The 23,836-nt window shown below is 41.8% G+C and overlaps 1 protein-coding gene across 1 annotated transcript in view; it reads right to left on the reverse strand.

Moving 5' to 3' along the window:
* The window catches only part of CD44 (CD44 molecule (IN blood group)), an 89,999-nt gene that overhangs the window by 30,429 nt on the left and 35,734 nt on the right, over positions 1 to 23,836 (reverse strand). Inside the window, 6 exon segments of the mRNA XM_080641153.1 lie at positions 1,378 to 1,494; positions 1,957 to 2,070; positions 4,609 to 4,734; positions 12,404 to 12,631; positions 15,748 to 15,816; positions 21,071 to 21,204. Of these exon segments, the coding sequence (XP_080497279.1) occupies positions 1,378 to 1,494; positions 1,957 to 2,070; positions 4,609 to 4,734; positions 12,404 to 12,631; positions 15,748 to 15,816; positions 21,071 to 21,204 (788 nt within the window).

The following is a 23,836-nucleotide window of genomic DNA, read 5'->3' on the forward strand; positions in this document are numbered from 1 at the left end:
GCTTTCCCTCTGGGAGGTTCTGTTATGTCTGGATTTTCAACTACCCTTCAGTAATGATGTCCCCCCGGCCTCTGCACCCCCCACCATCACCTTTTGACAATAGGCTCATGAATTCCAAGCTTTTTAAGTAGCTTTCTGCTTTTTAAGTACAAATTGCCTTAAATAATCTCTAAAATATAGTATTGGGTCCCAAAGAGAACTGGTACAGAATCCCATTCATTTTTTGTTTGTTTATTTTTGCATGTGTGATTTTTTAAAAATATGTAATTATTTATTTTTTGACAGAATCCCATTCTGAAGAGATGACTTCTTATTTATTCTTCTATCAGAAAACTCTGTTCTTAACTCAGTCCATAATCCTCACGCATGTAGCAAATCTATCAGGTAAGTAGTGAGGTGTGTAGGCATGTTGGACGTATTCAGTGCAATATCCAGGACTATGTCTTAGCTGATGTCTGAAATGTTTCTTTTGTTGTCTGAGGAACATCCCTCAAACCAAGGAATTCCCAAACCCCTTTGACTTCTCCCTTTGGATTCTAAGTGGATGTTTCTTACATTTTTGCTTTAGGAATATCCAAGGCTATGAGAATGAGGGTTGAGGCATAGTTTAAAAAATGCTACAGGCTGTTATCCTAAATTAAAGCTTCTTCTATTCCAAACATGATAGGCATCTCTTCAAGAAACAGGTGAAAGAACATATACTTTCTACTTTTTTGTCCTTTCCTCATTGTCTAGCAGTGAGACTTGCGAGTGTTTTAGAAAACCTGAGATATTTGCACATAAGTACAATTAATAGCAGAAAATATGTCCCCAAGTTACCCTGGGCTTAAAAACAGAGAAAGAACAGCCTTAGTTTTCAAATATAGACCATCTGAGCTATTAACTCTCCTCCAAAGAGTACAAGGGATGCCTTTCTATAATGCAGTGAGGAACAGAATGTGAAGAAGAAACTGCATTCATAAAAGATCTTCATAGAAAATAGGATTCCAAAGATCATGGCACCAGTCAAGCTTTCTTTCAAGGTGCCACTAGTAAGCACCAACAGAATACACTCTTCATTATACATTCATAAACACATACAAGTCACCCAACTGGAACCGCTAGGAATCTTTAACACAAAAACCTTATCTCAGATATTTTTTAAGTTTCACTTTTTAGGTATGTTGTCTTTTTGGGCAACCTGGCAAGTTAGCATTTTTCTTCCAATTTCTAAGACTTGTGTGCAGATTTGACAGCTCTTCATGCTCTGGGGATTTAAAAAAAATTTACTGTGTGGAAATAGAAGATGTGGCCATGTCTAAAAATAGTCTTCCCTATTCTTTGGAATGACTTCACTGGCTCATCTAACCCAGAACTGCTGACCGCCATCCTTCTTACTTGTGCTTGTAGAATGCTGGGTCTCCTCTTCATCATGATGCTCTTGGTGAATGAGAGGAGACTGTGCTTCCTGGGTCCAGTTTTCTCCATAACCACTGGTGCTACTTCGGTCCACATCTGTTGTGATGATGTTTATATACACTTTAATTTTTTATCAACTAACCTTTGATGGTTTGTTCTTCCATTAAAGTACATGATATTTAACAGTTCAATGCCTGAGCATCTACTATCCACACTTCTGAGTGACTTTACTAATCTCTTGCAAGGAAAAAAACCATTGGTCATGGAAATTTCTTAATGACGACTTGTTATTCCACCATAACCACTTTCTCAAGGGCAGCACCATAAACCATTTTAATGTATTCATTCTTATAATGGAGCAACATAAAATATCTTGTGCCCAGATGGTATGATTGATAAATGACCCCTAAGTTGAATTGAGTATCGTCATGAAAGTTCTCTAAGAATTTGTGATGAGGTATTAACTACATTTCCCACTGTGTCCTGTCAATTGACCTTTGCAGCATCATAGACTTTGAGGGAAAAAATATCTTTAATTAAGAATGCATATCCCATTACCAGTCATCCTTGTGGTTGTCTGAAGTGATACTTCTGGATTTAAAAAGCCTAGGATCCACTGGCTCCAATCCCGGTTCTGTGTTGAGTGGTCAAAAACCCGTGGTGTGGTTGAAACTGTGGTAATGATGATGAAGTTATTAGGAAAATGGTATTTCTTGAGCCTTCACCACCTGTTTTGTACTTTTCCCCTTCTTTGGTCTATCCAGTGAATCATCTATACCAGTTTGTATAGATGGTTGAGTGGAAATGGAAGGAAAGCAGAGAGTGCCTTCGGCTTGGTCCAGCCATATTGTTAAGCATCTCAGTGTCCTTTGCATTCTGCTATAGAATACTTTGGGGCCAGAACATGAGATCTTCTGGAGAAAGCAGCCAAAGAAGCTGCAGCAGGAAGAAGAAAGCTTTGGAAACACCAGCCCTCCACCGAGGATAACCAAAGACGGCAGAGCGTTGCCCATCCATGCAGTCCGTAATGTCCCTTTGCATTTGAAAGCCCAAGGAATTTGCATCACTGGCAAGTACACTACATGTAGATCCTCAGGATGAAGAGGTAGGTACCTAGAAATTATTCCATGATGATCACTTTATTTCATTTGTAGTTTTGGTGGGGAAAGAAATACTCTGGGCATCCAGAACGTTCCTATAGATGATTCTAAGAAAGATTATCTACCTATAACAGCCATATGATTTAGCTATACACTTCTGAATGTTTATCAAACACCTATGATATACTCATCAAATACAAAGCATTTAACCAGCAAGCCATTCACAGCCATTGCAGGGGTCGGGGGGAGGGGGAAGATGGGGGGCAGAGAACAAGATGAATAGATTCAGTAGGAAAACACCATAGGGAACCAACCACCACCATCACAGCAGGGGGAAAAAAGAGTCATATATCCACCAGTGCTCTGATACTGTCACCCAAAATGATAGGGCTGGAATAGGAGACGCACCCAACAAAAGGATTATGACAAAATTAGAACCAATGTCTTTTGTGAAAAGGTTATTGGCAAAACCATCCTAATTCTTTCAAACTTTATATTGATAACCAAATAATACAAAACTCTTTTCAGAACTATGCTACTATCATTTCTATTTCACAAGTTAAGAAAATCAGGTTTAGAATCATTGACCATATTCGCAATAAGTACGAAAGAAGTGGCAGTTTTCACACCCTTACAGAGGAGAGAGGCATCCTGTTGAATTATGTGCACAGGTGCCAAGCAGAAAAGTTAAATGAAACTGGAACATATACCACAAAGATGAAAAATATCAAGGGAAGTTTTCCTCTGGAGTGTGATCATACAATTTATTTTTAGGTTGATCTGTTTGGATTGCCACCCAAAAGTGTTTAGTTTCTCATGTTTCAAGACCATCTCTTTGTTGGTGGCCCCACCTGGAAGATGGGGCCACATCCTAACTCAGGAGACAAGGTAATAATAAAGTTCCAGTGTTTTTGGTTATTTGGCTTTCTTCCTGAAGTTATTAGAAAGAGTTTCCATGTTCCATAGACTAACCTCTGCAGAGGTGTCCAGGCTAAGGAGTATACCATAATGCATCTAGTTTATCTCAAGTTTTTGTTCTATCAATGCAATATTTTTAGATGCTTTCAAGGCCTAAGCTATTTTTTTTGGCTCCCTCCCTCCCTGAGTGCTGTCTATTTGGGGATGATACTCTTAAGATTAGAATGGACAGAACCCAAAAAAGCTCATGTGGCACCCTAAATGGAACCTTCCCTAAGGAAAAGCAGAGCTTTTCAGGTCCAAGATTCTCATGTCTGTTTAGCAATATCCTAGATCATTACAGGTATGAATAGGAAACTCAGTCATCTGACAGAATATTAGACCAATCATTGTATTTTTAAAGGACATTTTTCAGCTCAATTTCCATCTATTTTCTCAAAAAGTTTTAAGTTGTCACAAATTTGAATACTATTATGCAGTGGTTTCACTATTTGTTCTTAATAATTGGCACTGTTTTGTTCCAGCTCAGCTGACATTTGTCCTTTGCCTCAATGTCTTTCTGTTATATTGGTGCCCGATTTGTTTGTTAAAACTTTGGATTTATTCCCTTGACCTCAATCAGGTTTTGATTAACTAAGACAATTCTTGAGTTCTAGTTCCCATTGTTTAAGCCTTTCTAGGTCTTTCTAAGTCTTTAATTTAGGATCATCTACAACTTTTAATTAATATCCTTCCAATCACATTCTCAAGTCCATTGCTTCAATAGACCATGAGTTCCTTGAAGGCAAGAGCTTTGGCTTTTTTTCATATTTATGTTACCAGCACCTAGCACAGTGACTACACATGAATATTTATTGTAATATTTTACTGTGCCATTTTCTGACAAAGTTCAATGGTTCCAAAAAAAAATCTGTAGCAGCAGACCACATAAATAAAACAGGAAGAACATGAGACACTAGGAATTTTATAAAAGATGTTTTTCCCATTTCTCCTCCAAATACAGTTTGGCTTCTATTAAAAAAAAAAATCTATTTCTTCCTTTAACATCTCATCAAGGTATAACTAAGGTGTGGTCATAGGCTTATGCTCATTGTTCATATTAACTGTTTCCCAAAAGAGATACTATTGGGCATCACTCAGATTAATTGGTAAGCCTTGCATAAATGGTTCTACTGTAATTGATTATTCTTACTGGTGCTGGAGATAAAATCTTCATCATCATCAGTGCCTGATCCAGAATGAATGGGGTGTTTGTCTCTTTCATCTTCATTTTCTTCAGTTGGCTCCCAGCCTGCTGAGATGATATTTGAATCCGTACCTGTTGTGGTGACTTGCATTAGTAGCTGAGCTGGATGCCAAGTAACCCATTCGACAAAGGAAGAAAATCAGGCACAGAGTGTAAAATGGAATTACCAAGATTATAAGAAGAAAGTAAAACATTTGGCGTGTATACCTCTGAATTATCATATGTTGGTCTCTGAAGCTAAACTATAGATCTAAAAACAATGTCCTATTATCTTTACAATTGAACATTCCCTTTAAGAAGTTAAAGAATAAATATAGACACAACCCAACCAAAGAAGTAAAAGAAATGAAAGGCCAATAAACACTGCCTCATGCTTTTAGATACACTTATTAACTTATTAAGCACATGTCATTAATATCCTTCCAATCACATTCTCAAGTCCATTGCTTCAATAGACCATGAGTTCCTTGAAGGCAAGAGCTCTGGCTTTTTTTCCATATGCCCAGAATAGAATGGAAATGTTTCACATGTGCCTATTTGCTTTGTCAAGCTACTTTCAAAAATCCTTGGACTCTAAATACATCAGTCATTTCTAAAATCCCATAGATGTATTCACAATTTGCTAAGTCATTTTTTATCTTCTCCAGTGTACTGTAAAGGCAAAGGAAAGCTACACTGCAGTTCCCAACAATACTTTAGCATATGGGGGTGTGGGGGCGGGGAAGTCAGTTAATTAACAGAGAAGTCATAGCTAGCATTTGTTAGTCAACCCTTCTAATTGCTGGAAGTGGCAGACTGTAGCCAGGATTTGGAGAAATCTCCCTCTTCTCCTTGTGGAAGCAATCACAAGAAAGACGGAAACCCTCCACCTCTTATCCATGGTTACTGCAGAAGATGTCTCTTTATGCAAAGGGTTTCCTACATTTTGAATCAGATTCACGCTATCTTTTGGAATGAACATTTGTCATTTCATCTGTTAGTATGAAATAGTTCCACTGATTGAAATTTGCTGTATTTTGTTAGCTCTAGCTAGTCTATTGTATTTTCTCCTGAAAAGTAAAAAATGTCAAATGACTTTAATCATTGCAGAATACCTTTAGAGTAAAAATTTTGTCTGTCATAAAGAAATACCTGGCTCCTTTTCACATTTCCCCTTATTACCCTCCTCCTTGGCTATCTTAATTCTATAGAGTGGAAAGAAGAAATGTGCTTAATAGTGCTATAAAGTCAAACATATAGATCTCAGAGTTTGTGATCCTTCTAACATCATTGAAAACATTTGTGAAACCAGAATGGACTGTAGACTTTGACATATCCCCAAGGTCAATGAGAATTATTGAAGACTGTCAAGAAAACATATGAAATGAGATAATAATCACACATTACCAGCCATTACTGTTGTTGTGTGAAGATGGTTCTTGGACTCGATGGTTGAAACAACCATGAAAACCAATCCTCAGCTTCTCGCCTCTTAAAAGCACAGAAGTTCCATTTCTTTCAGAGGCCCAAACTGGAGTTCATAGGATGCCAGAGATGGAAGGACCCTAAATATCATCTGATTCATGCTGCTCATCTCAAAGATGAAAAGACTGTGTGTACAGATCTTGACTTGTGTGAAGTCAGAAAACTAAACAACAGAGAGGTCTCAAGAGGAACATGAAAGCTGTCTTTGAATTTTGAAAGGCAATAATGTAAAAGAGGAATTAAAATTTTTGTCTGTGCTCCCAAAAGGCTAAATTGGGACCTTTGGTGAGAATTTTGGGGAGATGACTATTCCTCCAAATGTTGAATTTAAAAAGTTAATAATCTGAACTACCCAACAATGAGCTTCTTCAGGAAGAATGATGTGCCCCACCATCAGAAAGATCACTTAGGAGGAAAGCTGTGTAAGAGATTAAACGATTAGAAGTTTTGATGGAACTAGACCATTTAAGATCTCCAAATCTGAGCATCTATGATTATAAAACCCAGCTTTTCAGATTCTTAGCCCTTCATCTTCTGCACATTATATATATATCATTCTCTAAGAATTTGGGATATGATATTTCTGTGAACAATTCCAGACACATAATCCCAAATACACAGAAGGATGACACAAGAAGTGAAAAATGGAAAAAAAAAATGCCTTTCTGTTTTTCTCCATTTAGAGTCCAAATCCTCTAGCAATCTTGCCCATGGTCACGTTTTATATTAACACTATATTTTGCACAACAGAGCAGGACATTTTGAGTTCCAGTTTTGGAAAGGGGAAAATCAATCAGGAAAGACAGATACAGATGAAGTAACCCAATGATCTCAATAACAAGACCAGAAGCAAGAGTCATGATTTGAAAACTATTAAAGACTGCCGTTTCTGTAATCATGACGTGCATCAGAAGAACATTAGATAATAGAGGACAAACTGAAAAAAGTTCAAGCAAAGAGACTGAAACCATCATTAAATTCCCAAATACAAAATTAAGCTGAATTAGATTTCATTTTTTAGCTATCAAGAAAGTTCAGAAATGACCCAAGGTGAAACATTGACAAGACCGTTTCCTTCACAATGTTTATCCTATGAATATGAACTTTTCAAACATTTAAAAATAGCATATTCTTTATTCTGCAATATCTATCTTCCTCCTCCCCCCTCCCTCTCTCCAGCATTATCTTAATCACTATGATATGCAGTCATAACATTGGCACTATTTTCCTTACTTGAGCATTTGTCAAAATAACAAATATAGTTTATTCAATGTCTTAACAGCTAAGCAAATGTAAAGGACCATTTTGATTACTCTCCTTCTGTAGAAAGAATACCTAATTATTTTTAAATATGACCAAATCCTCCATCAACGAAAGTTAATAAATGAAGACATGCTTGCAATCTCCCATTATTATAGTCTTTGAATCTTTTCCCACAAAAGCTCGCAGGTCAAAATACTTTGCAGGAGCTTAGGGTTAACAGTCAAAGATCCAGGAGCTTGTTGGAGGCCTCGATTCTGAGGTAAAGCAACAGGTCACTTCCTACACTTTGCAGTTGAGGTTTTAGATGTCCACATAATTATCCCAGGCCTACGTGTCCCATCTGAAGATCAAGATTTCCCTCTGTTATTACTGACTGTGATAATTAGCAGAAAGTGGGAGTATGCATTTTCTGATACTTTTTTCTAGAGTACTTGTTCTGAAGGACTCTCCTAAGGGAAGCCCCTAAAGAAACAATAATTCTGATTATTTGGCATGTTGCTTAGGAGTATCCAGTAGTATCCCAGACTCATAAATGAGATGGTACCAGACCCTGCTCTCACTAACAATCACGACGGAGCATCAGTAGAAAATGACAACGGATGTCCTTTTCCTCAACACTGAAAGACTTGGCATTCAGGACAACAGATAAGCAGAAGACAGAACACTTTACCGGCCATTGCTGTTGTTTGATCCTGAGTCTTAGGCTGTGAATTATCAAACCAAGACCATATCCAATGAATGTGTTCCTGAGCTGCTGCATGGCTGTTTGAGTGCACAGTGGAAGTAACTGAATCAATCATGAAAACATCGTTTAGTAAGGCCTTTCTACAAAGCCTTTACTCTCAGTTCTGTCTATACATAATGTCTGTATCTATTATAGAATGAAGATTAGAAAAGAAGGATCGAGGCCTGGTTTTACATTTCCACCCTCCTAAAGTCTCCTGGAATCTTAGGATAACGTCAGAAATGCAAATCGTCTATGGGTGTCAATTCAGGGCTACTCATTCTTCAAATGGAATCCCCTGAATACAGGCTCAGGGAGAAATCAAGTAGCAACTTAATCACCTATGATGGAAAGAGATTTTATATTTACTTGACTGGATACTCAGCTATGCACTGAAGGTCTTCAACACAGAATTTCATAAAGTTGCTTTTATTCATCTGTTTTTGGAGTGTCTTAAGAGGTGCACCTGTATCTTTTGCGTCTGCCATTTTACCCAGGTAGCTCGTGATGACAACTGGCATTTGAAAGCTCCACTGACACTCACTAACCTCAAGTCAAGCTTTATACTTTATATAAGTCAAGCAGGAACTTTGCAAAGGGTATGTGTTCAACGTGTTGAAATCAGATCTCAAGTATCTATCCATCACTTTCTGTCACTTTTAATTCTAATTCAGAATGTATTTCCAGAAAGGAAAAACAAACTTTCTCAAGTTAAAAAAAAAAAAAAATCTGGACTCTGTTCAAATTAGAGAAAGGATGGTTGGTAATATTTTACAATTTGAAATCTCTCATTTGACTCTCAAGTTGGACTGAATCCAAAATGTTTCCCAGTAGACGAAGAATGCCAAATATCAGCAGAATATACATCTAAACCACTTGTGAAAATCTGATAAAAGTTATAACTTTTTTTTCCTTAAAAAAGTGATCCTATACATACACATTCTAAAATTTTTGCATGTTATTTCAGGTGGTCTTGTATACCGTATGGCTGTCATTGAATCTACTGGAAGTCAATGAATTCCGGGTTAAAAACTTTGACTCTACACAGGCCAAATGTCAACCATCTGCACAATATATTCTGTGCTATCAAGGACACATTTGCTCAGAATAAAGAGTAGAGAGGTAGGAGCCAATTTCACCAATGATGCCCTGAGAGAAACCTGACCATTCACGAGGAAACTTGTAGACATCCCATTCTCACCTCAGAAACTTAATAAAGATGCGTAACTCATGCTACCCTCACCCTATACCAAGAAGAGGCCAACAGGAGGTAAACATACAGGAGCAATATAGAAATTGGCATTATGTTTTGTCTTCCTGAAAGGAGTTATAAGAGATTTGGGGGAAAAGAAAAAAGCTACTGCCTAGCCAGAGGAGGTTCCAATTTTCCTCCCACCCAGTAAGCCATGCCAGACCAAAAAGAAAAAGAAAAAAATATATATATCGAAAACATTCTTTGACAGCCAGAAGACAAGAAATAGAGTGCTCCTAGGTGGAGTCGGTTTCCTGAATGAGTATACGTTTCTGGATTCCAAAGAATTCCAGATCACAGAGAGGAAAGGAGCTGATGACATGCCTTCAGAGGGCTCTTCCAAAAATAACACTTACAGTAAAAGGCTGCTGGCCATCAAAACCTACCCAGATGGCCGTTCTTATTGGCTTTCCCTACTGCCCACCCACCAAGGACCCTTAAGGAAGGGATGGGCCAGCCAAGCCAAAGAGCGATTCTAGGTACTCAGCCAACCCTCCTCTTGATCTCTGCCCTCCTGCATGCATTAGGGAGGATTCGCAATCACTCCCTCTCATTAAGTTCCAACTCTTAATCCAACAGTCATGATGTTTTGAGAATCTCCTCGCTGACAGCCGTGGGCAAACTACGGCCCGCGGGCCGGATCCGGCCCGTTCGGCTGTTCTATCCGGCCCGTGGAGCCAAAAGAGCGGAGGGTTCTCTTGCTCTCCCCTCTGCTCCTTTACTTTGAATTTATATTAGTTCACACAAACACTCCATCCATGCTTTTGTCCCGGCCCTCCGGTCCAGTTTAAGAACCCATTGTGGCCCTCGAGTCAAAAAGTTTGCCCACCCCTGGTTAGAACATGTGTTGTATTTAGGAACTTAGCAGTGCTAACTTTTCTAGTTTGTTATATGCTCCTTTCAAGTTTCTCCCTGACTGTTTTCTTTGACACTCTTCTCTGCATGCATTGATTTATTTGGAGCTGCCATTGGTCCACTTGGATCCTATAGCACTTCAGTCACTCTGGGGTTAGCCCTGGACTCAGTCTGGTGGATAAATAAGTCTCTCTCTCTCTTCCTTAACTACTAAAAGAAACTTAGCCAAGTGCTCTGGAAAGAGGAAAGCACAGTTCTCTTCTCAACCTAAATCCTGAATTATGTTTCAGCAAAACCTCCTAGCACACTCCTTCCTTGCTTTCTGAACAGTGTATAGGCTCCATGAAAGTAGGTCCAACTCAGAGTACTCAGTAACGAGGGCAGCATCTGGCACAGAGAAGACCTCAAATATTGGTTGAATGAATGACTAGCTTACTAACCCTTACTTCTCTTCTGTATCACTCTCTAAGGGTATTGTCTACTGGATCCTAAGCATTTGAATAAGCCCATTACATAGTAGGTATTCAATATATGTTTGCTGACTAACAGGCAGAAAAAGCACAGTCCTTAAACGATGTGCTATGAATGTTTCTTAAATGTGCTGATTGGCTTTCTTAAAGCACAGGTGAAATACTCCCTATTTTAGATAGGCTACTCGCAGCTGGAATGTGAACTTCATCTAGTTCTCACAAGCTATAGTTTGTCAGGATTTTCTTCTTTGGGAAATGGAGGTTTAGGGTAAACATGACCTGCCTCCTGCTGAGACCAGTATCTGCCAGCATCTGACAAGATAAGCATCTTTATCAGGACTACCTTAAGCACCTTTAAGGGCAGGGAAATCAAGGAGTAGCAAGTAGCCAGCACCACGGCCAGCTTGGTCTGCAGAAGTTTCTCTCAAGAAAGGCTGTCTGTGGGTCTATAAACAAGGAGTGACAAACTGCTGGCTCCAGAGAGCCAATATTCTGGGAAAGCATGGGCAATCTGCAAGGGCCTGCTTTTTGAAATGCTAGGCACTTCAAAGAATCTGCAGAAGATGACCAGGACCCCAAACCTACATGCACCACTCACTCAGCAAGCCGCTAATAGAAATTTAATCCACGGCTGAGCAAGTAACCTTACATTGATTCACGGGGCTTTGGAGGTTTCCCTGGCTTCTGGGTGACACGGGATGGAAAGGGTCCTCGTCTCGAGCATTCACAACCCAGTAAATCTCTGCCTCATTCTTTGGAGAGCAGAGTTCCACCCCTCACGAGCCATAGCCAGGAAAAGAGCAAATCCACACCATACTAGGAAAGCAACTCAAGAGGCAGACGCCCTGCCTGAGTTTGAATAATCTTCTACGGAAGGAACACAGCCAACCTGGAAACATGTTTTAAAACAAACCCTGTCGGGGAAAGCAAAGAGGGAAGTGAAGAAAGAGACAAGAGGGAGATATAAACGCTTCCCAATGCAAGCGAAGCACAAGGGGCCCAAACCCAGAGACCTCAAAGGCATTGCTTCCATATTCCCACCCTCCCTGTCCCAAGGTAATGAATGACCCTTACAAACCAAGCCAGTGCTAAGAGCCTTCCCCTACAGCTGGCATATAAAACTCTTAAGCAGATTTCATTTGATCAGATAACTCCTCCAGCTATGTTTCCCTAGACCAAAAAACAAAGGAATTGTTCAGAAACCATGGATGATGAATATGACTGAATATTACACAGTCAATAACATGAGTATAAATCAGGTTAAAACAGAAAAAAAGATGAAGTTAAGAGAAACAGAAACAGAATGGCTTGTATGCATCTGCTGTGGTCCTAGCTTAGGAAAGTCTCATCCAGAGGTGGGTAACAACCAGCGGGAAACATGCAAAACTGAGAACCATTTATGCATCAGGCTTGATGTCACCATATCGCTGGGACAAGAGAATAAGGAAAGTTCTAAAAAAAAACTTTTGACATGGCACTTCGTATCCCAAAGGTAAGAAAAACACAGTTGCAGGTGAAAAAAAGAGAAAATGTTGGCAATAGCAGTCAATGCACACAGGGCACTGACTACCAGCACAGCCCACCTCCCCAAATGCCATCACCAGCTTCCAGAGGCGGGAGACACACTGCATGTGAGTCATATCATTCAAGAAGGACCGAGATGTTTTTGCAAATGAATCGCTATTGGGAAGCCCAGTGATTCATTGTCCTTACTGGTGTCGGGGGTATCCTCCGGGTAGTAGGATACTCCAGGACTGTCTTGGTCTTGGGTCGGGTATGCAGTCGGAAAGTGGGTGTGGAAGATGTAACTTTCTGAAGTGCTTCTTTCACTGGAGGATCCACTGCTGATATCATCCTCAGTATTGTTGCTGTTGATGTCATCAGGGTTAGTTCTGTATTCGCCCGTCTGGGTGTAGCGGGTACCATCCCGGTTAACAATAGCTGGGAGAGAGAGAGAAGGCACTTTTAGAATGTGTCAGCTGACACTTTCTGAGTATAGAAAAGACTGTGAATTATCAAATAAGATGGTGACTGTAAAGCTGCTTTTCTTCTTTATTAGGAAAAGCAACACCTACACTACCTGTCAGTGGGGGATGTGTGGCTGAAGTATTGAGAAAAGTGTACACTCCCCTGACTACTCACGCACCTGGGAAATGGAGGGGGGAAAAAGAGATTGTGTTTGGGAATCCCCATGTTTGGATTCCACTGTTGTGTGGCTCCAGGAAAGGTAGTTACCTCTCTGAGCTTCAGTTTTGTCATTCCGTTATGAACATGATGTAATATTGTGTGTAAAGTGCTTGCACGGTATTCAAAGTATAGTGGGTGCCTAATAAGTGATAAATCTCCTGCCTGGTCCCTATTCCCCTTCTCAAGCACGTGTTAACTTTGTGCCATTAGTTCCATTGATTTCTAGAGAGGATAAGAGGGAGGAGAAATAGAGGCTATTAGCATCAGCAGGGAATATATAGTTGCAAACCCAAGAAGAATAAGATTTTCTTTCTAAGGGTACAATTTTGTCAGTTTAAGTAAATCCCTACTCCTGACTCAGAAATTATCATGCTTGAGTGTTGAAAAAGCCTCTGTCATTCTCAATGAAATTCAACCTTGAAATTAGGAAGCACAGATGTATACTAAGATCAAAATCTTTGGTTTAAACAACAAAATGACTAGAATGGACAGGAAGAGGAAAAGCAAGGATGAATTCATTCATTGTTCCTCCCTGAAAATATTTGCTGCTTTCAAATACGGGCTACTCACTGCCCAAGTGTACATTTATCTGAAGTTATTTTCTGCTGCATGTCATTCACTGAAAGGACTAAAGATTCCTTTTGTCCACCTATCTAGCTTGCCCAAGTGGAACTATCCTATCTAATAAAAGAGTAATATGCAAATTGACCATACCTCCACTATACCCACAAGCCACACCCACCAGCCAATCAGGAGCAAGTATGCAAATTAACCCAACCAAGATGGCTGCCACCATGGAGAGAGAGCAGAAGGCTTGGGTTTCCCCGGCAATGGAGGAAGCCAAGCTTTCCACACACCCTGGCCGGCCTAGGCCTCCACTCAAGGCTACAAAGTTTCAATTATAGAAGATAAATAAATCCCAGATACCAGGGTCTCTGTTTGGGTTGCTGGGGGGCGTGGCCAACCTGCAAACCACCACAGGCCCCTCACCCAGGCCGCCCCACGCCCTAAGGGAACCCCCACTCTGATCCGGGACACCCTTCAGGGAAAACCAGCCAGCCCCCACCCGTGAACCAGGCCTTTATCCTATCTAATCCTCCTATCTAATAAAAGAGTAGTATGCAAATTGACTGTCACTCCAACACACAAGATGGCTGCCCCTATGTGGTCAAAGATGGATGCCCCCATGTGGACACAAGATGGCCAGCAGGGGAGGACAGTTGGGAGGGACCAGGTCTGCAAGGGAGGGCAGTTGGGGGTGATCAAGCCTGCAGGGGAGGACAGTTAGGGGTGACCAGGCCAGCAGAGGAGGGAAGTTGGGGGGACCAGGCCGGCAGGGGAGGGCAGTTAAGGGAAAACAGGCTGGCAGTTAGGCATCAATCAGGCTGGCAGGGGAGTGGTTAGCGGGTGATCAGGCTGGCAGGCAGAAGCAGTTAGGGGCAATCAAGAAGGCAGACAGGCGAGCAGTTGGGGGCCAGCAGTCCTAGATTGTGAGAGGGATGTTCAACTGCCCATTTAGGCCCGATCCAGGTAGGCTTAAATGGGCAGTTGGATATCCCTTGAGAGGTCCCAGATTGGAGAGGGTGCAGGGTGGGCTGAGGGACACCCCCCGCCCTGTGCACGAATTTCGTGCAACGGGCCTCTTTTTCATAAAACATTAAATTTAAAAACATTCCTAAGTCTCAATCACCCTGATAATCTCTGCAGATGAGGATGTGATAAGGAAATATGACCAAATTTGCACAGGTCTGGACTTCAGAAGACATCTGTGGGGACCAAGGAAGTGGGACATTTATTGAGCATCTCCTATGGGCCAGGCATGCATTAGACAAATGCTTTTCCTTAATTCTCAGGGGGGGAAAAATCACATATGTTGTTTCACTACCCAGATGAGAAATGGAGGTTCAGAAAGAGTAAGTCACTCCTCTAAGTTCACCCAGGTAGTAAGGTACTGGGATTCCACACCAGGCATGACTGAGACAGCACATGTCACACTGCAGGCCTCCATTCCTATTGCAAGGCACAGGCCAGGGACAAATCCCTCCATAACAGTGGGGGCTGGGTTTGTATGGTCCAGGGAGATTCTTGTCCCCCTGCCACTGTCACCACTATTCCTAGGCACACTGAGAGGTCTGGCTCTTAGCAGGCACACATTAGGCCTCCTCAACCTGTCATACTTCTCTAGAAGTGAGGCTCAGAGGCAGTAAGATCAGAGGTAATAAGTCGACCTATTTGAAAGTTTTGTTTGGGACACTTTTCTACAGTGCCAGGTGCCTACTTCTGGGAATCATTTCAGATAATGTTGAATCAGGAAGTTTATACCCTTTGTAATTATCTTTCAACACTCCAGTTAAATCAAACACAAAATCTTGGGGGCTAGAATGTCCCTATCCTACCTCTTCATAATCCCCCGCTGTGAGAGAGAATATAGCTCAGAGCCTTCAGCTGCTAGAATTTAAGAACATTATTTAATTTCCCCTACATTTAAATTTATTTTTAAGGGTACTTTCTCATGATGTCCAGGGATGCTGGCTTTTCATTTGCAGTTTTGTTTGTTTGCTTGTTTGTTTTAATAAATGCATTCTAAGTAGAAAAGAATGGGTCAATTAAATGAAAAAAAAAATCAATAATAGTGCTGTGTACATAGAAGTGCCCAAAAAAGTGAGAGTGGTTTTCAAATGACTGAAGCTTGAGAAACAGTGCATTGGGTAAACCAGATAACAGTTTTAAGCCATTGAAGAAAAAGAGGAAGGAACATAGAATCATAGCCAAGGGGCCTAGCCTTAGGGAAATGACTGCTATTCTAGTCAAATATAAAACATTGAAATGCACTTGATCCCTTTCCCAAGAAGGTTAGAAGAGATACGTACTTATGGATATTGGTCCATCAAAGGCATTCGTCAGGTTTGTGATTGGGGCACAATCTTCTTTCTGCGGTGCTATGAGGTAGAAAAGAAAAAAGGCATGAGAATGCTAAAAAATATGAGCAAAATCAATTCCTATTTCTTTTAGTTAATTAGGATGGAGTTTTATTATAACTTACCGCAAATATTTTCCTTTTCTGAAATTTGGTTAAGAATCCTGGGAACTTCTCTGGCCTTTGTGATGCATTTTTCATTTTTATTTAGCTTTACACATTTTTGGAAGCTCACTCGTTATTCTTCCCATCCCAACAAATTCATTCATTAACAAATACATATGTTCTATATCAGGCATTGTGGAAGGATGGGGGTACAGCGATGCATAAGATAGGCATGGTCTTTCCCTAATGAAGCACACATTAGAGTGGCTTGTTGGCAAAGAGCAAGGAAGAAAGGGATGGGTGGATGGATGGATGGATGGATGAATGGATAGATGGATGGATAGATGGATGGATGGATAGATGGATGGATGGATGGATGGATGGATGGATGGATAGATGGATGGATGGATGAATGGATGGATGAATGGATAGATGAAGGCAGGCAGGCAGATTGCTATCACAAGGAAGGCTATTATCACAAATATTTTAAATGTCCTGCCATAAACCACTTGGTATCCTAACATTAGACAAAAACACAAGTTGAACAAAAAAGGGTTTGGTTGCTTCCCAGTTCCTAGGAGATCTTTTCCCATAGATAAAGGGATGTCCTTTACCTGCCTATTTCTTTGGCCTCATAGTGAAACTAAATGGCAGCTTTACATATTCAACTAGAGAAAAGCAAGTTTTAGGAAAAGCTCTTCTTGCAAAGGCTGATTCAAAGATTTCTCAGAAGAGAGACTCTTCAAAGAGAAGTTGCCTCCTTGGGAAGGCCATTCCTCACCATCCAGTGTAAACTAGCCCCTCAACACTCCCCCATGCCCGTCACCATCACACATGGTCTGCTCTCGTTTCTTCCTCAGGCTTACCACTACCTAAAATTATCCTGTTCATTTTCTTCGATGACTGCTCATGGCACATCTCCTAACCCCTACCACCTGCTACACACACACCTCCATAGAAATATTTAAGCTCCGCAAGATGAGTAGGAACCTTATCTGTCTTGGCCAGGATATTTATGTGTGATGGGGGCAGAGAGGGGCTCAAATATTTGTTGAAAAAGGAAAAAAAGTCCATTCTTCTAGTAAACACGGCTAAGATGTAAACCCCTCAAATAGTCCGCAAATGTAAACAGATCAAAAAACATTTAGATAAACCCTGAATGGCAATGCAATGAGAAATAATTAAAGGCAGCTCCAGATATATCAGTCCATGTATTCATTATTTTAGGCATTTACTCAACACATAATAAAAAAGAAGCAAAAAAATTATTTTCTTGTCCCTGCTTTTGAGGAATTCACAAGATCATGAGGGACAATGATAATTAACATTCTTTAGATTTTTCTAGTTTTCAAAACATTTTTCCAATAAATCCCTCATTTAAGAATCAGGGCAAATAGTCGATCTAGGTGATGTTGAAGAGCAGCTACCCAATCTGCCAGGGGGGCACCACCAGAACTGGTCTGACCTGTGACATGCTTCTGATATTGTTACATTATACAGACCCAGAATCAGACCTTGGATTATAACTTCTTAATGGCAAGAATGGAAGCACCCCCGCCCCCAATTCAAACATAACTGCAGGTTACACTGGGAATTTCTAGGAGTTAAGTTGTAATAGAAGGGGACATGATGTCAAAAACTCTAAGAGAGTTTTGTAAATGATTAGAGCATTTGTTCAAATGGACCCCCTTTATGCTCCAATTCACCTTAACTCTTATAAAGAACATCAGATCTGGCAGGCACCCTGGCAGGATGGTGACCCAAATGTGCAATCAGTACATTCATGCTACCGTGTCAGACAGCAGGGCCTCATTAGGCCTTTCATTCTGTTTAATGAGCATTGCGTTGCTGGGACAATCAGGCCTGGTGCGGTCTTCCTGAACCTAAAGATTTGTTAGAAAGACTCTGAGGTGAGCTTCCTGGTGGGCTGCATCTCAAAACCTTGCCTCCACTGCACCAAAAAAAGCCAAGGAAATGTTAACTATTCAGTCTAGCCCCGTGGTCGGCAAACTGCGGCTCGCAACCCACATGCGGCTCTTTGGCCCCTTGAGTGTGGCTCTTCCACAAAATACCATGGCCTGGGTGAGTCTATTTTGAAGAAGTGGCGTTAGAAGAAATTTAAGTTGAAAAAATTTGGCTCTCCAAAGAAATTTCAATCGTTGTACTGTTGATATTTGGCTCTGTTGACTAATGAGTTTGACGATCACTGGTCTAGTCCGTCACTCGGCCCCAGACTGAAAGATACCTTCCTCAATGCCTGATACATTCTAGGTATCCAATAAATACTTATTCAATAAATGAGTAAACGAATAAACAAGTAAATATAGAATCTTTCCTAAATTTCTCCTTCAAAAGCGAGGCTTTTTGTTCAAAGCCAATTTTAAAAATGAACTCATTCAAGTGAGTTCTCTGTGTTGTTTACACAGAAGCCACCAGGCTCATGCTGGGCCTTATCGCTGACAGATGAGGCAATAGAAATCAAGCCTTTGCAGGGTCTGCCTCATTTTCATTTGTAAACCACAGGCTGTGTTTTACAAAAACATTGCTGAAATTGTAAGCATGCAGAAGCTATCTGCTAAGATTGAGCTGGCTTCAGTCCCTGCAACCAGTTTGCTGGGGGTCCTGCTGGTAGTTGATCGCATCACTGGGTCCTGCTGGTAGTTCTCAAGCTTAGTTGGATGCAAGGATCTTTCCAAGGAGATCTGTCACATTGTGCAGAAGGTTATCAAGATCTGTAGCTTACTTAATACCCCCATCAGCTGACTCTAAGCCAAGACAGTATAATGAAAGGAGTTTATCTTTAGATAAACATTCTTCTCAAGCGGCTTCACTTTTTGTCTTGTTGCTTCAAGATTAATTCTCAAGATAAGAAATATGGTCCTGGCTCTTTCTTATTCCACTCTGCCCAGCACAGTACTGAGCACATATAGCCGATCAACCAATAGACTTAAAAACTTATAAAAGCAGCCTACCCATATTGAGTAAATTTGGAAAAGAGAAAAAGATAAATGTCACTCTGAATTTCACTACTTTAATACAGCCACTTTGGTATGCAGTACACTCCCAGGACTTCTCAACTTTTCAACTAAAGTACCCCCCCCCACACACACACACACCCCTAAAAGAGGAGGGAAGTGAATAGTACTCTTCACTCACTTCTCTGAGGACAGGCCCGATCTCCTGGGCAAAAATAAGGACAGGGAGAAAAGTCTCAGTAGTAACTTGCCTAGATGACTTCATTTCCAGGCAATAAAAACAATGTGAGTCTCTACTTTTTTGAATTAGGGTTCTTTTCAGCAAGTGACAGAAACTTGTAAATCAGGTGAGACAACGTGGATATGCAACAGCATAATTTATTGCAGACATTCACCCAACACAGCTCAGCGGGAGACAGAGCAGGCCGAACCCAGAGACACTCTAGGGCAGTGGTCGCCAACCTTTCAGACCTCAAGGACCACTAGCTTGACCACATGTGGGTCTGTGTCTATTTCCTAATTATTTGCAGGGGTTTTTTCTCATTCTCATGTCATTAGAATGGACATTCTGGGAATGGGTTTGGAATCTGGGTATGGGCCATGTACTGTGCAGCCTCAGTTGGACTAGCCTCCTTGTGGTCAAATGCCATTTGTGTTCTTTATTCATATGACCGGGAGGAGTAAATAGTCTACAGTTTTCTCCTTATTTTGAGTGTTCCTCCATAGGTTTAGTGCCCTATATATATATTTTGGTCACTCCATTTCAACTAACCAGCCCTGGTAATTTCTCTTTGTCCTAAACTCTAGATTTCCCCCCTCTGAATTCTCACTCTGATCGCTACTGCTCATGCAACAGTGGGTGGCATGGCGTCATCTAAAGCTACTGATGTAATCTCACAATTTCTTTGATGTCCCTACTTTAGCTTAAAAAGCCATGTAGATTTTATATTCTACTACCATATATAAAATCTGTGTTTGTCTCATAAAAATAATGCCTTAGGTCATCATATAACAATATCTGTGTTTGACTCATATAGAACATGTCTTCAATCACTTTCCAGCTAATTGAAAGACAGGAAGTCTGCCCTTCCTGTCTTTAAGGAAAACCAGCGTGCCAGGTAGAAGGGTCAAGTTTACCTGGTGTCTTTATCATCCCCTTCACACAACCTCAAACCTTTTCGGGGAACAGGAGGCTCGGGTGGAGAAGTAAGATATTTGATTGTTGGCATTCAAAACATTGACGTGTATGGGTTTGACCCTTCTCAAAAGACCCTGAAGATTCACGATGCAAAGAATTCTTTAGTTTTGCTGCGGCCTGAATTAGACTTGCAAACATGTGTTTTTAGGCCAGTAGTTGGAAGCAAGCCCCTTAGACAGGGAGGGGCCTGGCCAGCAGCCCAGCATGCACATCTTAAGGTAGTTTCCTTATTCTCTAGTTGTCAAGCTCTCAACTGTTGGGTAGGTAGGGACACTCGACAAGGTCAAAGGCGTACTGCATGTCCTCCCAGCCTTCTCTCCAGCCCCAACATATGATCAATCCCTCTAAGCTAAGCCAGTTGCTTTGTACTCCAATGCTGTCCTTGGATTCATGTAACCCCACCATCCAAAACCCTGCAGTGACTTCCCATCACACTGAGAACAAAACCCAAACTCTCATCTGTGGCCTACAAGGCCTGAGGTGATCTGGCGCCTGCTTACCTCTCTGACTTCATTCTTTGGCATTCTCCACTCTGATCACCTGGCCTCCCTGCTGTTCCCGGAACAGGCCGCGATGCTCCCGCACGCTGCCAGGCTTTGCACCGGTTACCCACTCTGCTCATGGCTCTCTCCCGCATTTCACGCAGGGTTTCTCCTAGATGTGCCTCCTCAGAGGCTCTTTCTCTGACCACCTTCTCGGAAGAAAGCTCCCCTAGAACTCTGGAGCCTCTTGCTCTGCCTTCTCTTTCACAGCTCTTCTCTCTCTCCCTGGCTTCATAGAAGGTATTTAATATTTACTAACTTACTATTGGCCTCCCCAGCTTAGCAGGCAAGCACCCTATAGACAGGAATTTTCTCTCTGCTGTAGATGTTCCCTGAACATCTGGAAGCTCTGGGAATCCCCACGTGAGCCCAGATTGAACCGCTCTTGGCCACGCTGCCACGGGCTTGCCCGCCAAAAGTGACCCCAAACACAAAGACAATCCACTTGGAACCAACCTGAAGCGTTGTAGCAGTACGTGTCGTACTGGGAGGTGTTGGAGGTGAGGATGTACACCCCTGTGTTGTTTGCGGCACAGATGGAGTTGGGGTGGATGCGGGGGATCACCACGTGCCCTTCTATGAACCCGTACCTGCAAAAGCAACAGCAGTGGTTATCCACTTGCGAGGCCGTGACGGTATTTCATCACATCCCATCAAATGACATGTCATGCAGTGCAACGCTTCATTCAACTCACCCCGAAGGGACGTTCAAGGTTTCAGCCAGGGAGTTATGTGAAATCCAAAAATAACAGCAGAGGGAGAGTGAGAGGGATCAAGGCTAATAGAGACAAAGTGATTTCATTTAGGGCTCTATAAAAACTTTTTTTAAAAAAAGAGATTTGTGAAAGAAAATAGTTTCAAATAAAAGTTGTGGTCAAGTCAGTTTGGACAAACAGAAAGAAGTCCAAGTCACAGGAGATAAAAGAATGACCACTTCATGATGTGAGATCCACTGTGGCTCTCTCCATGACTATCATACCCTGTCAGAAAATGCATAAAATGACCAGCTCCCTTACGATATTATTAGGTGGCTGATCATTTCAGCCCGCAAATGCCAAATCTGCCTTATTTCCTATCCCCATGCTTCTCTCCCCGCCTCGCCTTTTCCTGTGATCCCTTCATTCAAACGTTACTCTAAACACGAAGGCTTGTTCATATGCCAGATGCATGAGCATTTCGCCTCATGAACATCCCAGGCAGAATTTCACTGCCGGTGGAAGTAAATGGACCGTCATTAAAATAGGAGTAACAGCGATTAAGTCAGTAGATAGCAATGCCTCATTTAGCTCAGGAATTTTCCAGGAGCATCACAGCCATTGAAGCACTTAAACGGCTCTGCCCCCACCAAGGTATTTCTGGGAGCCTGTTGGAGCTGGAGACTCCTTCAGATAAAACATGCGTCACCCAGCCTCTTCCCTCAGCATCAGGGCGGCTGAGCATGGCACAATCTCTCTGGAATATACTAGTAAATGCCTCAAACAAAAAATGAGATGTGGGCTGAGAAAACATCATTTGCAAGGGACGAGGTGGAGGCAGGGGAAAGGCAGAGAAGGAGAAGCTAAATCCAGCAGGTTTTTTTTAAAAAAAATGCAAAGCTAAGGCACAGCCTCAATCCTTTTAATCTCTCCTGCCAGTGGCAACAATAGTGCATGACCCTGCAAGACCATGGAAATGGCTGTGAGTTTGACATTTCCAAGCACATAGACCTCATTAAGACTATGTTGCAATTGCAGCTTGCATGACTAATTCCTCATCTAAACCAACTGACTGGTTTCTCCAAAGACGCCTTAGCTTGGTGGGGGGAGGGGTCGTAATTAAATGTGAGTAAGTTTCCATATATCTGAGAATTGCTACTAATCAGGGTGGGGCAGACAGCTAAGGTTTTCTCATAGCCTGAGACTCTGCCATCTGTGCTATGGCACATAGCTGATTCATTGCTACCTAAGTGAAATTATGGAAATGAGTTTTGCAATGCTTAATTTCAGCTATGGGTGGAACAATAGATTTCTTTGGCATAGTGTTTCTCTTTTTCTTTTTTAAATGATAATACGCGGTAAGCCTACTCCCTTACTGCATGCACCAAGTCTGTATATAACACTGACCATCTAGAACAGCCGTGGGCAAACTACGACCCGCGGGCCGCCCGTTTGGCTGTTCTATCCGGCCCGCGGAGCCAAAAGAGCGGAGGGTTCTCTTGCTCTCCCCTCCGCTCCTTTACTTTAAATTTATATTAGTTCACACAAACACTCCATCCATGCTTTTGTTCCGGCCCTCCGGTCCAGTTTAAGAACCCATTGTGGCCCTCGAGTCAAAAAGTTTGCCCACCCCTGATCTAGAATCTACATTCCCTTGTTAAGTTATTCCTGAGTTTTTGCCACATCATGTCGACGGCCGGTTTTGTGTGTCCCACTGTACATTTGGGGATATTAACATTTATATGTGTGCCTATAGCATGAGTGGGACGCTGTTCACAGGGAGAAAAGAAATGCTCAGGAAATCCGTGCATCATTCTTGCATCTCCCCTTTGCTCTCAGTCCTTCCATGGGGTTTGGTCATTAAAATCTTGTCCTGGGCTCAGGCGAAGCAGGACCTGAATCTGGAACTCCTCCCCATGCCAGTGATGTGGCCCAGGCCGAGCTCGGGAACTTCTCTGAGCTTTTGATGCTTCATCCTTAAGGAGGGTAATATAATCTACCGTGGTGCCCTTTGAGGGTTCAGTGAGGGGTTGTGGGCAAGTGCCCAGCATCTGTGCACTCCCTGATGGGGCAATGCAGACAGTAACAACTTCCCTCTTTTTCAGCCTATGAGAACATTTCTGTATTCGGTAAGTAGGCCTTGTCTGCATTTCACAATCAAAATTCAGCTCACTAAATGCACACTCTCAGTGGATTTCTCTTGCTGTCCTAGTCCCAGCTGTGGTTAAACAATTAGTCTTGGGAATAGAATCAATGGATTCTTCATTGCAGACCGCAGCACAGGGTGAGCAGCTTCAGAACTATCTCCCTTTCTCTGCTCCTTTCATGTTCTCGCCAACATATCTCTGAATGCATGCCGATGTCTCCTCCAGCTGCTCTCTGCTTTAGAGCAATGCTGCGCAATACAACTGTCTGTGATCATGGACACAGTCTGTAACCAACACAGGAGCCACTAGCCATTTGTGGCTACTGTGCCACTGAAGAATCCAGGTTTTCATTTCATTTCATTTAAGTGTAGATCGCCACA

The sequence above is a fragment of the Plecotus auritus genome, assembly GCF_963455305.1.
Source record: "Plecotus auritus genome assembly, chromosome: 9".
Taxonomy (NCBI): domain Eukaryota; kingdom Metazoa; phylum Chordata; class Mammalia; order Chiroptera; family Vespertilionidae; genus Plecotus; species Plecotus auritus.